Source organism: Amblyraja radiata, chromosome 7 (genome assembly GCF_010909765.2).
Source record: "Amblyraja radiata isolate CabotCenter1 chromosome 7, sAmbRad1.1.pri, whole genome shotgun sequence".
NCBI classification, from domain to species: domain Eukaryota; kingdom Metazoa; phylum Chordata; class Chondrichthyes; order Rajiformes; family Rajidae; genus Amblyraja; species Amblyraja radiata.
Window position 1 is genome coordinate 15,392,659 of NC_045962.1, and position 14,076 is coordinate 15,406,734.

The 14,076-nt window shown below is 43.3% G+C and overlaps 1 protein-coding gene across 6 annotated transcripts in view; it reads right to left on the reverse strand.

Annotated features, from left to right (window-relative positions):
• The window catches only part of myo1b (myosin IB), a 272,707-nt gene that overhangs the window by 21,629 nt on the left and 237,002 nt on the right, over positions 1-14,076 (reverse strand). For 2 of the 6 annotated variants that reach the window (XM_033023743.1, XM_033023745.1), the window contains 4 exons: positions 10,291-10,359; positions 7,063-7,149; positions 6,705-6,791; positions 3,008-3,094 (listed from right to left, as the gene is read on the reverse strand). In XM_033023743.1, coding sequence (XP_032879634.1) covers positions 3,008-3,094; positions 6,705-6,791; positions 7,063-7,149; positions 10,291-10,359 — 330 coding nt within the window. The remainder of the gene's footprint in view (positions 1-3,007; positions 3,095-6,704; positions 6,792-7,062; positions 7,150-10,290; positions 10,360-14,076) is intronic. The other 4 variants (XM_033023747.1, XM_033023746.1, XM_033023748.1 and 1 more) reach the window with 2 other exon arrangements.

Below are 14,076 nucleotides of genomic sequence, written 5' to 3' on the forward strand. Positions count from 1 at the left end.
AAGCAGGAGTGGCTTTTGGTACAAAAGCAGCACTGGCCCTCCTGCCTTCGATATTTGATAAGGTTCTGTCTGATCTTTTCACCAACCCTACATTCGCTAAATATTCAGAAATCTATCAATCTCTGCCTTAGCATGCTCATTACCTGAGCCCGCACAGCCCACATGACTAGTGAATTCCACTGACTACACTCTGGGCGAAGAATTGTCTCTATTCTCCAAGGTCATCCCCACATTTTGAAGATACTCCAACCAGGAGAGATATCGTTCCCACTCTACCCTGTCAAGTCCTGTTAGAATTTTCAATGAGATAATGTTTTATGCTTCTAAGACCCATTCTGCTTACTCATTTGTCATAACACAAAGCCCTTCATCCTGGCGAGGCTTTGGAATCCCTCTGCCTCTCAATTGGGGAGTCAGACCTTTACTCAATAATTCAGGAGCATTCATCCCTTAGACGTACATAATTCCGTAAGATCTCTTTTCTCTTGTGCTCAAACCACCAGGTTCAATGGAGTAGGTAGACAAAAGTGCTGGAGAAACTCAGCGGGTGAGGGAGCATCTGCAGTTCCTTCTCAAAGGTTCAATGGTGTCGATCTATCACCATATTACTGATCAGATCCATGCCGGGTTTTTAGAACATGTTCTTATGGAATGCAGTTGGCTGAGCACATGCGCAGTGCTCGGGGTGTGGCTAGCCAGTTTGATAAGGAATGTAAAACTGTATGGAGGCTTTTACATGGTCACTGACCTATATGGATATTAAAGAACTTTATATGAAGTTAAACAACTTGTTGTCATCACTACTTCATACACCATGTATGAAGTAGTGATGATGACAAGTCGTTTAACTTCATATAAAGTTCTTTAAATGGTACACTGTACCACCAGGTTCAGTAACAGCTGCTTGCCTACAACTATCAGGCTCGTCAACCAACCTGCACAACTCTAATCCTCCCTCAACAACAGGACACTGCTGTCCTACTCTGACACTAGCATTTTGGGGGGGGATTTTTGCACAGTTTTCTTTCTTTTAGAAATTTTAGTGTAATTTATTTATAATTTCGGGTTCTATTTTTGTGTGTTTGTCTGAGTCTATGTGCCTATGTTTCCGCTACGAGCAATATTTTTTTAATTGTACCTGTGCTTCAACGTACTTGTGCATAATAAACTCAACTGGACCTGAAATACTCTTGTAATATAGGCCAACATTTGCTCGGTGAACATTTGCTTTCTACCTTGCTGGCAGTAACTACATTAATTTGCTGTGATCTGTGTGTAAAGATGCCCAGGACCCTTTCATTCGCAGACCATTAAACAAAGAACGTTGCCTTTACTGAGGCCCTTAAACCTCAAGCTCAACTAAAGTAATGATTCTGATGAGGCATCCAACTCTCCTGTGTAGTTGTATCTTTTTCCCAATGATGGACCCAATCTTGTGTTACAACCCCACAGAAGGACTCACATAAAGCTCACTCGGGAACACTACGGCATTGAGCAAAATGACATGGATCTTAATCTGTGATACCTACACTGTAGGTTTCTCATTTTAATAATGTCACTCTGTGTAGATGCGACACAAACCCTTTGTACATTCGCACAGCAGTAGCAACGAAACAATAAACCATTGACTGTGTTAAAAAGAGTTCAGTCTGAAGGAGTCTGACTCAAAACGCCACCTATCTATGTTCTTCATAGATGCTGCCTGACCCATTGAGTTACCCAGCAATAGAATTGTTTCTTCTATTGTAGACCAGCATCTGCAGTTCCTTGTTTCTACAGTTCATTTTTAATGGTGGCCAATGTTACCTTCTAATGATCCGGCTCTGTTTGTTAGTTTAGCTGAGGAAGAAGAGGTGCAATGGCACTAAAGCTAGCTGGGCACGGTCGTGGAAAGAGGGAAAGGATCACACGTGGCAGCCAAGGGTCATTGGTGAAAGGAAAAGAAGCGGTGGATGGCCACGGAGTTGCAGATAACCAGGGAGTCACACTCTGCGTACTTTTAATCGAACTGATGCCAACAATGAACCTTTACAAACAAGTTACAAATGTTGCAACAAGGGATATTTTTGGCAACCCCACTTTTCAAAAAGATATATTAAGATTGGAGGTAGAGATTACAATGTATTATTTCGTGGGCCCCACAGCATCGAATGCCAATGTGTAATATACCTACATATTAATTTTATTCATGGGCCTGGTTAAAGGATTTTAGGACAAGCTAAGCTAAGGCTACAACAACCATTTTTTTTAATATACCAACCTAAACAAATGATTGAGGAATCTTGATATTCATCTGTGCCAAGATTTAAAAGAAAATTCTGCCATCAAATGCAGATAACCTCACAAAGCAAGCTTTAAAAAAAATTGTGGTTAGGCTAATCCATGATTAGCCAAGCATTGTAGCTGATTGAAAGCAGTAACTTTAAAGATGTTAAGATTATCCAACACATATGTGTATTGGCAGAAAAACCCTGATTATGTACCTGAAAGTCAAACACACAATGCAGGTGCTGGAAGGATAAAATTTAAAGAAAATGCTGGAAATACTCAACAGGTCAGGCCGCATCTGTGGGAAAAGAAATAAGGTTAATGTTTCAGGTCAAAGGCCCTTCAGCAGAATGGTTCTCTTCCCAAACAGGCAAAGGAGTCTGAAGAAGAGTCCCGACCCAAAACACCACCTCTCCACATTGCCCAGAGATGCTGCCTGACCTGATGAATTACTCCAGCACTTTGCGTCTTTTTTGTTGTTGTAAACCAGCATCTGCAGTTCCTTGTGGCCTCACTAAACTCTAGCTGTGACAAGATAGAAGTGTATCGCACCAATAAGTAGAAATGCAGCAAATTAGCTTGAATGAAACTTTGCCGGTTTTAGTGAAAAGTGCAGACAAAACAAAACATTGCTGGGTGGGAGTAATTTGGGTTAGGAGAAAGCTGGAATGATCAGGGTTAGTGGTTAATGCAGTTTCCATTAGGATGGACTTGCGAGGGAGGTTGAAAGCGGAAGTACCTTCAGTCCAAGCCAATAAGCCCAAATGACAGCAACCGCATGTTTACGCCTGGCCTCCTCCTTCAGGCGTTTCAATTCTCTCCGTGCCTAGAAGGTCACACATAATGAACCAAGAGATAGATTGGTAGATCAAAAAGAGAAGCAGGTAAAGGATACCCCCAAAAACCAGTGGGAGAAATGAAGCAAAATTAAAAAAGCATGCCACATGAGCAGGTATAAATATTCACACAAAAGAAAACATCACAGCTCTGTAACCCAAATTCTATGAAGAAATTTCTAAAAATCTATAATGAGCTTTAACGGCATCTTGCCGCTTCTGGCCTAATCTAGAGCTGTGGATTACATTATATTAAACACCACAAGTTAAAGTTCAATTACTGCATTTTCAATTCTTTAATTCCATAAGAGAACCCAGACTAAAACAGATGTCTACATATCTGTGTCTGTTTTATATGTGGCCAGAAGTCCAGAAGTACACGTTAACTTTTGTAAATGAAATTTCAGAGTTTCCACATTATTCAGAGATTCTGCTGGAGCTGAAGAAGGGCCACGGCATGAAACATCACCTGTCCGAGTTCTCCAGAGATGCTACCTTACCTGCTGAGTTACTGCAACACTTTGTGCCCTTTTCCTGACGGAGTTTAATTTGCTAAATCATGTTGGCAAGGGCAAACTTCTCATTTGGACCTCCTGACACTTCCCTCTGTTTCTGTCTCCTCCTCCTGAGAGCCACATGCAGGATTGTCCTGGCAGACTTGTTGATTCAGCCTGCTCTTATCATCCCACCTCATCTCTGTTCTTTCACTCTTTGTCCGCATCTGTGACACTTTTGTTGCCTTCTGCCACTTTAACGGTTTGCCACTCAGCTGGCTCATTTCCCCATGAATGCCCAATCTCACCATATCACCATCCTATAACCAGGACAGCCTGAGAGATGTTGCCTCTTTCAGCTCAACCATGCTCTCCGCTTCACTTCACTTGATGGAACTTGTTCACATTGAACAATTTCTCTTTTAGTGCCATTTATTTGCTTCGTATAAAGTGTATGGCTATGTGAATTTACATAGGTCCAACCTATCCCAGTTTCTTTGCAGTCATCCTTGCCTGGTTCATCGGTGACTGCCTTGGTGATGCTTTCTGCTATCATTCAGAATACAAAAGTGTCTTCATCTTTCAAAAAGGTTTATTACAGCCTTCTGGACTCTGAATTCAAAATTTTAGGTAATCAGCCTTCTAACCTAATGAATATTGAAACTATTTTATTGAATATCCATACGCAATACCAATAGTTAGTTTTGTCACAAGCAATTTACCATTTAAAGAGGGTTAATCAAATAGAAAACTTATATAACTTCCTCCCCAATCCTGCTGTCACAATAGGGATAGAAGACAAATCTGCTTCACTTTAATGCAGTCAAAACAATGTACTAACTATAATTGGAGCGAAGGAAATAGGCGACGTTTCGGGCCGAAACCCTTCTTCAGACTGATTGCACCCGCTGAGTTTCTCCAGCATTTTTGTGTACCTACTAACTATAATTCCTCAGATTCTTTAAAGGTCTCAAAGGAAATATGGGCATGTGAATTCTAACTATAGTCACAGATAAATTCCCTTTTTAAAACCACATTTTATACTGATGCAAAAAAAATTCTGTCTCTTATCCATCACTTAGGATATAAATCTTGATGGTGATGGTGTGTAAAATCGAATGATGTTTATATTGATTGATTGTTATCCTGATTTCTCCTCTCCCGCTCAAGGGGAAAATGCCACAAGTTCCCCTTATCCCATTAGTGGCAAAAATGTGTTTGATTGTTTTCCAAGGTGTTGTATACAGTGAGGCTAATTGTTCTATTCCCAAGTCTCTGAGAGATTGCAGATTGTGAAAGGCCTCCTAACATCATTCCTGAACCGCAACATCATATCATGCACAGGCTTTGAATAAGAATATCAAAACATGAGGCATTCTAATAATAGCATCTTTCTTGCAGAAATGGAATTTCTTTTCAGCTTTAGGTACACAAAAATGCTGGAGAAACTCAGCGGGTACAGCAGCATTTATGGAGCAAAGGAAATAGGCAACGTTTCGGGCCGAAACCCTTCTTCAGCTTTGTTGGTCTGTGCTATAATTTTGTTCATTTGCACATAAATATACCGTTTTGTTACACAATAGTGTCTCCTCGGATTAAAATAAAAGCCTGACCTGTCTACGGCCAATACGACACTGATCCAATCCATGTACATAAATTCAACTCTGTGGCGCAATGGTAGAGTTGCTGCCTTACAGAGACCTAGAGACTCAGGTTCGATCCTGACTATAGGTGTTGTCTGTACAGAGTTTGTACGTACTCCCCGTGACCTGCGTGGGTTTTCTACAGGTGCTCCGGTTTCCTACCACACTCTAAAGACATACAGGTTTTCAAAAAATTCAAAACCGGCTGCGACTAAAAATAGGTTGCCGTTTTAAAAATCGGTAATTTTTCAGTCGAAGCCGGTTGCGATGCTAGTTGAAGGTGGTTGCCGGAGGTTCAGGTCTTACCTTCCACTACCTGCAACCTCCGGCAACCACCTGCAACTTCCAGCAACCACCTGCAACTTCCAGCAACCACCTGCAACTAGCATTGCAACCGGCTTCGACTAAAAAATTACCGATTTTTAAAACGGCAACCTATTTTTAGTCGCGGCCGTTTTTGGATTTTTTGAAATAATCGCCGGAACATAGAAGAAGCGGAAACCACTTTCGACCATTAGGGAGACTGACAAAAACCTCCGGGAACCGCACGGAACCCTTGGGTGGGGCGCAAAGTCTCCAGAGGTTTCTGTTCAGGTTTCCTAAGTGGGACAGGTTGGCGCGGTCTTGGTGGACCGGAATGTATCTCCAAACTAAACTAAACTAAAATTCTTTTCCACACTGATCCCAGACACGGATGTACATATAGCAATCCCAAAGTGTCCTTTAGGTGCCCACAATATGAAGCAACTCATCTTGACGGGATCAGGTTTTCTGCTATACCAGTAGAGCACACCCTAAACTCGAGTGTTTCATCAGAATACGAATCAAAGCCAACCTGAACCTGAGCCATATACTCTGGTCCCAACACCAATCCCTTCCCCACTTTCCCCCCCCCCCATCTTCCCACACATAATCAGTAGTACAGACAAACACTGTGCACATGCGTATCATCACCCAGCCCTCATCTTCTGCCCACCCGGGTAAGTAAGTCCTGACAGCAGGGTACACTGGGGTGTCAAATTTGCCGTCATCTCTCTGACTGGGTCTCGCAACTAATTAACTTTGCTGAGTAAGTACGCAAAATTATTTCCTTTCATAAACAGACCAGCAATCATTGGCTGACCAGAGTCCTATCCAGCTGCGTAATGTCAATAACCATGTGTATCATAGAGGCTCAGCAACATCTCACAGTCAGTCCTTCAATCAATTACGGTGGTTAGTTAGTCACTGTGATATTTCACCCCACAAAATGCAGTTTTCAAGGTAACACATCCACATGCTGCGCTGTTCAATGGCATGCAGCAGGTTATTGCATTGGCAATCGAACTAGTCTGAGAAAAAGAGTATTGCCGCTTTTACCATGCTTTTATAGTGAGCATTGAAGACACGTATTGTTAAGAGTGTAAGAGAGAGGGGTGGGATGGATGAGTGTTGCAGAGATGAGGACCGATGTTGAAAAATACCTCGTATCCAAGCCAGTAAGCCCATATAACAGCAATAGCATTTTTATGCCTAGCCGCCTCCTTCAGTTGCCTCAAATCCTTTCGGGCCTGTCATTTTGTTTTCCGTTTTTTTTTCCCCCACAGAATAGTTATTACGGAGAATGGAAGCAGAGGGGAGAAAACGGAAGCAGTACAAGAGAAATTAACTGAAGCCAAGGGAAAAACATCTTAAAATAAATAAATTAACATTGAACAATTGTGCAATAAAGGAGGACTTTCTTCCACGGAGAGGTGAACGTTGCTTCAATTTTAATACAATGAGTTGTAATAGTCCATGGTGAACAGCAAGAACATAGCAGGAAATTGTAACTCGTCATACCTGAGTTCCTCGCCAATAGGCTGCAATTGTTGTCACCGACTCCACACAACGTTTCTGGTGCTTCAGTTCTCGCAAGAGTTTGCGTGCCTATAGTACGGGAAATGGGCAGCGTGCAGGGGGAAAATAAAATAAATATAGAGAGTTAGACACAAAAATGCTGGCGTAACTCAGGCAAGATGGAATGTGTGACGTTTTGGGTCGAGACTCTTCTTCACATAAAGTAGAACTCATGCTTTTTGTTGGAAAGATCTCTTTCCTTTCCTTCCTCAGATGCCCAACATGGCTTCACACCTTCTCTAGTTTTTAGTTCAGCCTTGATTGTTGCCCCGTTGGCTGATAGTCAGAGTCATAGATCTGTACAACATGGAAACGGGTCGTTCGGCCCACCTCGCCCATGCTAATCATGTTGCTTATCAATGCCGATCCCACTTGCCTGCATCAAGCCGCCATCCTTCTACTCCTTTCTTTCAAAAACCCTGGAGCGTATCGTTGCGTCGCAACTTCATTCCCACCTCCTTGCGTATAACCTACTTGAACCCCTCCAATCTGGCTTTCGCCCCCTCCATAGCACAGAAACTGCTCTCCTCAAAGTCCTCAACGACGTCCTCACCTCTGCTGACACTGGTTCGCTCAACATCCTCATCCTCCTCGACCTGAGCGCAGCCTTCGATACAGTGAACCATAACATCCTGCTCACCAGACTCAAAGACCTCGGCATTGAAGGCTCTGCACTCAGCTGGCTCCGTTCCTACCTTTCCAACAGATCCCACTTCATCTCTCTCCATAACCACACCTCTGCTACAGCCACAGTCACTCAAGGCGTTCCCCAAGGCTCCGTACTCGGCCCCCTCCTCTTCATCATCTACATCCTCCCCCTTGGTCAGATACTCCGCCACTTCAACCTGGACTTCCACTGTACGCCGATGACACCCAGATCTACCTCGGCACCAAATCCCCCCACAACACCCCCCCCCCCCTCTCCCATATCAACTCCTGTTTGTCAGCTATAAAAACCTGGATGCAACATAACTTCCTCAAACTCAACAGCGATGAGACAGAATTCCTCCTCATAGGCTCCAAAGCCACACTCAGCAAAATCAATAACCCCACTCTCACCATCGACGGCACCACTGTCTCCCCATCTCCCAAGGCCCGCAACCTTGGCGTGATCTTTGATTCCACCCTCTCCCTTGAGCCTCACATCCGCCATGTCATTAAAACCTCCTTCTTTCATCTCCGCAACATCGCCAAACTCAGACCCTCTCTCACACCTCCCGCTGCTGAAAGACTCATCCATGCCTTCATCTCCTCCCGATTGGACTATTGCAACTCACTTCTCCTTGGCATCAGCTCCACCTACATCAACCGACTCCAACTGGTCCAGAACGCAGCCGCCCGACTCATCACCCACACCAAATCCTGGCATCACATCATTCCAGTCCTCAAACAACTTCACTGGCTTCCCATCTCCCACCGGATCACCTACAAAATCCTGATCCTCACCTACAAAGCCCTCCACCATCTGGCCCCCCCATATCTCACTAACCTCCTCTCCCCCTACCAACCCTCACGGTCCCTCAGATCCACATCAGCCGGTCTCCTCTCCATCCACAAGTCCAACCTCCGCAGTTTTGGGGACAGAGCCTTCTCCAGGGCAGCTCCCAGGCTCTGGAACTCCCTCCCCCAACTGATCCGCAATTCTGTGTCCCTCACCATCTTCCAGTCCCGCCTCAAGACCCATCTCTTCACCTCTGCCTATCCTTAGCCCCACGTCCCCCTCCCTTTTCATCTGTGCATTAATTGCCTCATATTGTGTTTTGAAGTATTCTGTCTTTACTTTGTGCACTAGTCATGTCTCTACTATTTATTTCATTCCCCTTACATGTTTTTCCTCTACCTGCTAAATTTTTGTAAGGTGTCCTTGAGACTCTTGAAAGGCGCCCATAAATAAAATTTATTATTATTATTATTATTCCTTTACTATGCGAGTACCTGTCCAAATTCCTTTTAAACGCCACCTGGAGTGCCAGATAACCCGAAGATAGACACAAAATGCTGGAGTAACAGGCAGCATCTCTGGAGAGAAGGAATGTGTGACGTTTCGGGTCGAGACCCTTCTGCAGACTGATGTCAGGGGAGAGGAAGATACATAGATAAGGAAGTGTAAGGTGTGAAAACAGGACAAAGGGGATGCAGATCAAGGAAAATGTAGAATAGATCATTGTTAGCTGGGAGAAAGTAACAACAAAGCAAACAGAGATAAAATGTAGTCAGAGACAATCAGACTGGTCAGAGAACTGGGAAGGGGGAGGGATTGAGAGAGGGGGAAAGCAAGGGTTACTTGTGTCCGAGAAGTCAATGTTCATACTGCTGGGGTGTAAGCTGCCCAAGTGAAATATGAGGCGCTGTTCCTCCAATTGTGCCAGATAACCCTCTGCCTACAAAACTTACTGAACAAAACCTCCATTAGAACCTCATCAATCTTTTCCCTTCTTACCCAAGGGATTTTTCTGTCTTAATATGTGGCAATATCTTTAATGCTTCCTCCTTCCTATAGATGGAATGCTTCACTGCTATAAAGAGCACAGTCTTTACAGACTTGAAGTATGTGCGCATAAGTGAAAGTATTTTTTTAAATGAATCTCTCTCTCTATCCCTCCCCCACCCATGTCGCACCAGCTTCTCGTTTTCCCCCTACAAGCAGCTTACGATGGCCTGTTTCCTTTATCGTTACTTTTTAGCATATCTTTCATCCATTGCTCTTTAACTCTCCACATCACCGTCTATATCTCTCGTTTCCCTTATCCCTAACCAGTCTGAAGAAGGGACTCGACCCGAAACGTCACCCATTCCTTCCCAGAGATGCTGCCTGTCCCGCTGAGTTACTCCAGCATTTTGTGTCTATCTTTGGTTTAAACCAGCATCTGCAGTTCCTTCGAACACATTTCTTAAATTTAGCGTCTGATCTTCTATCCACCCCACAAGGTCAACCTAAACTCGAAAAGTCTCACACAGATATCCTTAACAGGGTGTTTCTTAATAATGGAAACATCCCTTTGCAATGAGCATGTCTTTCACTTTTGGGGTACCTTTTATTCTTTTGCATGGATTCAACTTAAATTAGATGTAAACGTGAACGTGACTTTAAAATATTTTATCATTTATATTGGAAGTTGCCGAAAATTATTTGAAGGAAAATTACTTTTACGACTGAATGGAATAACTTACCTTCCATCCTCTGATATATGACTGGATACGCAAGGTCACCATCTTTAGCCGTAGGTATTTCTTCTGTTGCTATATTGAAAAAAATTTCAGAGAAGGTTTGACATTTTCTTAAAGTGAACTAATACCAGGGGCAAGTTAATCAACATCCTTAAGTCAGTATGGCAACTGCCAGATAATAACTAGCTTAAAGGTACACAAAAATGCTGGAGAAACTCAGCGGGTGCAGCAGCATCTATGGAGCGAAGGAAATAGGTGACGTTTCGGGACGAAACGTCACCTATTTCCTTCGCTCCATAGATGCTGCTGCACCCGCTGAGTTTCTCCAGCATTTTTGTGTACCTTCGATCTTCCAGCATCTGCAGTTCCTTCTTGAACACAATAACTAGCTTAATATCACTTGAGTAAGAATTGATGACCAACTGGATCACTGGTCAATGAGAAAATATGCCATGCACATCAAAATGATAATGGCTTTTATTCCCAGTTAGCTAATGCCAGCTCGGGAGAAGTATAAGTACAACTGGACTCAACTTGCCAGAGTTGGAAGCAGTAAATATGGAGTATTTTGTTAACCAAGACGTTTACTTTAGTTTAGTCTAGTTTAGAGATACAGCGCAGAATCAGGCTCTTTGGCCCACTGGGTCCGCATCGACCAGTGATACCCCATTCACTAACACTATCCTACACACTGGAGACAATTTACAATTATACCACGCCAATTAGCTGACGAACCTGCAGGTTTTTGGAGTGTGGGAGAGAACCAGAGATCCCGGCGAAAACCCACGCAGGTCACGGGGAGAACATACAAACTCTGTGCAGACAAGTCCCTGTAGTCAGGATCAAATCTGAGTCACTGGCGCTGTAAGGCAGCAACTCTACCTTCTCATCTAAAATTCAGCTCCTATGAAGTTAATGGATCTAGGGAAGGGATTGAGGGAGCAAAGCCAACTGAAAGCCAATGTTAATGCACCAAACATGCTGTAAACAGCTTGCCAAGGATCTCGGATGAGGACGATACTAAGTGGGATGTTGCTCAATGGCTACTCTCACTTCATGACGAGTTGGATGAATAACCACATAACACATAGGCTGCCATTAGTCAGCATCCAAGAAAGGGAATGGGAGGGAGAAAGCATGATCCGCACTGGAAACGTAATCAATATCTTCCATAGAGTTGGTATTTTCTCCACTTCAGTGAAAGTGATTGTCATGGACATGTAATGATTGACATCAAGGTTTTTCGCAGCTGCTTTGAGGGCAGGGCTTATTCTGGACTCTCCCACACAATGCCACAGACTGCTGTGGAGGCCAGGTCAGTGGATATTGTGGGTATTTTTAAGGCAGAGATGGATAGATTCTTGATTAGTACGGGGATCAGGGGTTATAGGGAGAAGGCAGGAGAATGGGGTTAGGAGGGAGAGATAGATCAGAAATGATTGAATGGCGGAGTAGACTTGAGGGGCGGCTCCTATCACTTAGGAACTTATCACATCACAGTTTGCGAGGCTGTGACATTGTGCAGGGCTTCACTATCAGGGCTGGGCCAGCACTTAGCAACAAGTTGACAATGGTGGATCTGTAATAGACGTGCATGCTTTAATCACGCAAGTCAGTATCAATGTAGGCGGCTCAAGTAGGCTGCTTGCTGGCAACAAGCTTGTGCACAATCATTTATTATGTTGTATTTTACTAACACTTGACATCTTCCCAAGGACTTTGAAACTCAAGAGTACAAAACAATGAAAGACCAGCAGCTTAATTTCCATCTTCATGTCTTTTCTCCAATTGCATTGTTAATCTGCCACAAGAACAATCACCAAATCGACTAGCTTTATAGTATTTTAATTTGACCATTACTCAGTACCATCCATGACTTGATCCAGTCAGTGTACATTTCTTTCAGCTTTGTGGGAACAATGCACTGTGTTCTTGTACAACCCGTTCACCCGTGCAAGGGCAACATGTTTGCAAGGCACAACCAGAAGAATGGGAAGTTAGAAATGTGTATTCATGTCCAACAGAGCCCTTGAATCCGAGGCTAATTTGCAGATATCACGGAAAATACGATCACTCACCAAAAATATTGCTGTACTGGGACACGGTGTGGCACTGATAAACTGGAGTTTTGCATATTTTTAGCTCTTTAAACAAAGACTGTGGATGGGGGTGGTGCTGATGTGGGTGGAGTAGGGTGGCAGGCATAGAGCCAGTGATTGCGGCTGGCAGGCAGAAAGAACATCCTATAAAATCACCTAAACCACGCAAGACTATTTAGAAAAGCATATCGTGCGCACGTAATTTGCTTTCAAGCAATTAAATATATTAAATATATTAACGTACATGACGAGACTGAGACAAAATCTCACTCAGAGTATTTTTCATTCACAATACAAAGAAACAATTAGTTTATGTTTATAAGTTGTAGAGCAGAATTAAGCCATTCGGCCCATCAAGTCTACTCCGCCATTCAATCATGGCTGATCTATCTCTCCCTCTCAACCCCATTCTCCTGCCTTCTTCCCACAACCTCTGACACCTGTACTAATCAAGAATCTATCAATCTCCACCTTAAAAATATCCATTACCTTGGCCCCCACAGTCTTCTGTGGCAATGAATTTCATAGATTCACCACCCTCTGACAAAATAAATTCCTCCTCATCTCTTTTCTAAAGGAACGTCGTTTTATTCTGAGGCTATGGCCTCTGGTCCTAGTGGAAACATCCTCTCCACATTCACCATTCGGTAAGTTTCAATGAGGTTCCTCCTCGTCCTTCCAAACTCTAGCGTCTACAGGCCCAGTGCCGCCAAATGCTCACCATATGTTAACCCATTCATTGCTGTGCTGATGACATAACGTAACAAACATGGAAGGGCAGCTACTGCCCTAAAGAAAGGAACATGATAGTAAAGGCTAACCTTGAATTCTCATATATCTTATTAATGTAAGGCCCAACAGTCAGGAGACTGCTGAAAGCAGTGTACTCCAGGGAATATTTAATTGCAGGTGTCTCACTTTAATGAGCTCAAGGTCACATCCAAATGTTGCCTCTTACACTTCCATCATTCCACAGGGAAACATCAGTTTGTTTTAACTTTTTATGTACCAGCACTACAACGATTGCTGAGCTGTAATCCACACCACACTCACAAGTTCCCAGAATAATAACATGCCAACGTATCCTTGAAAAATGCTTAGTTTATATTATTTTAATAACCTCTCGAACTTATTTGTGTCAAGGGCATAACGTGATAGCAGAAACAGGTTCTGACTTGCTGGAAATCAGAAGAGAAGATTCTGTCTTTGTATTGAGAGTAATGTCTGATGTTTAGTTTAATTTAGAGACACAGCATGGAAACAGGCCCTTCGGCCCATGGGGTCCATGCCGACCATCGATCACCCGTTCATACTAGTTCTATGTTATCCCATTTTCCTATCCACTCCCTACACATAAGGGAAGTTTGCAGAGGCCAATTAACCTACAAACCCACACGTCTTTGGGATGTGGGAGGAAATTAAGGGCACGTGCAGGACACCCATGCAGTTAAAGGGGGAATGTGTAACTTCCACACAGACAGCACCCAAGATCCGAATCAAACCCAGGCCTCAGGTGCTGTGAGGTAGAAGCTCTACAGGTTATGCCACTGGGCCTCCCACTGTATCATTTTATTAAATGGTTTATTATTTCACTGCAGACAGATCGTGGGGGATCTCTCCAATGCTTTCCTATTATTGGTGGCAGTGAAATCTCAATTAGTATATGAAACACATTTAAAAACATTAATAT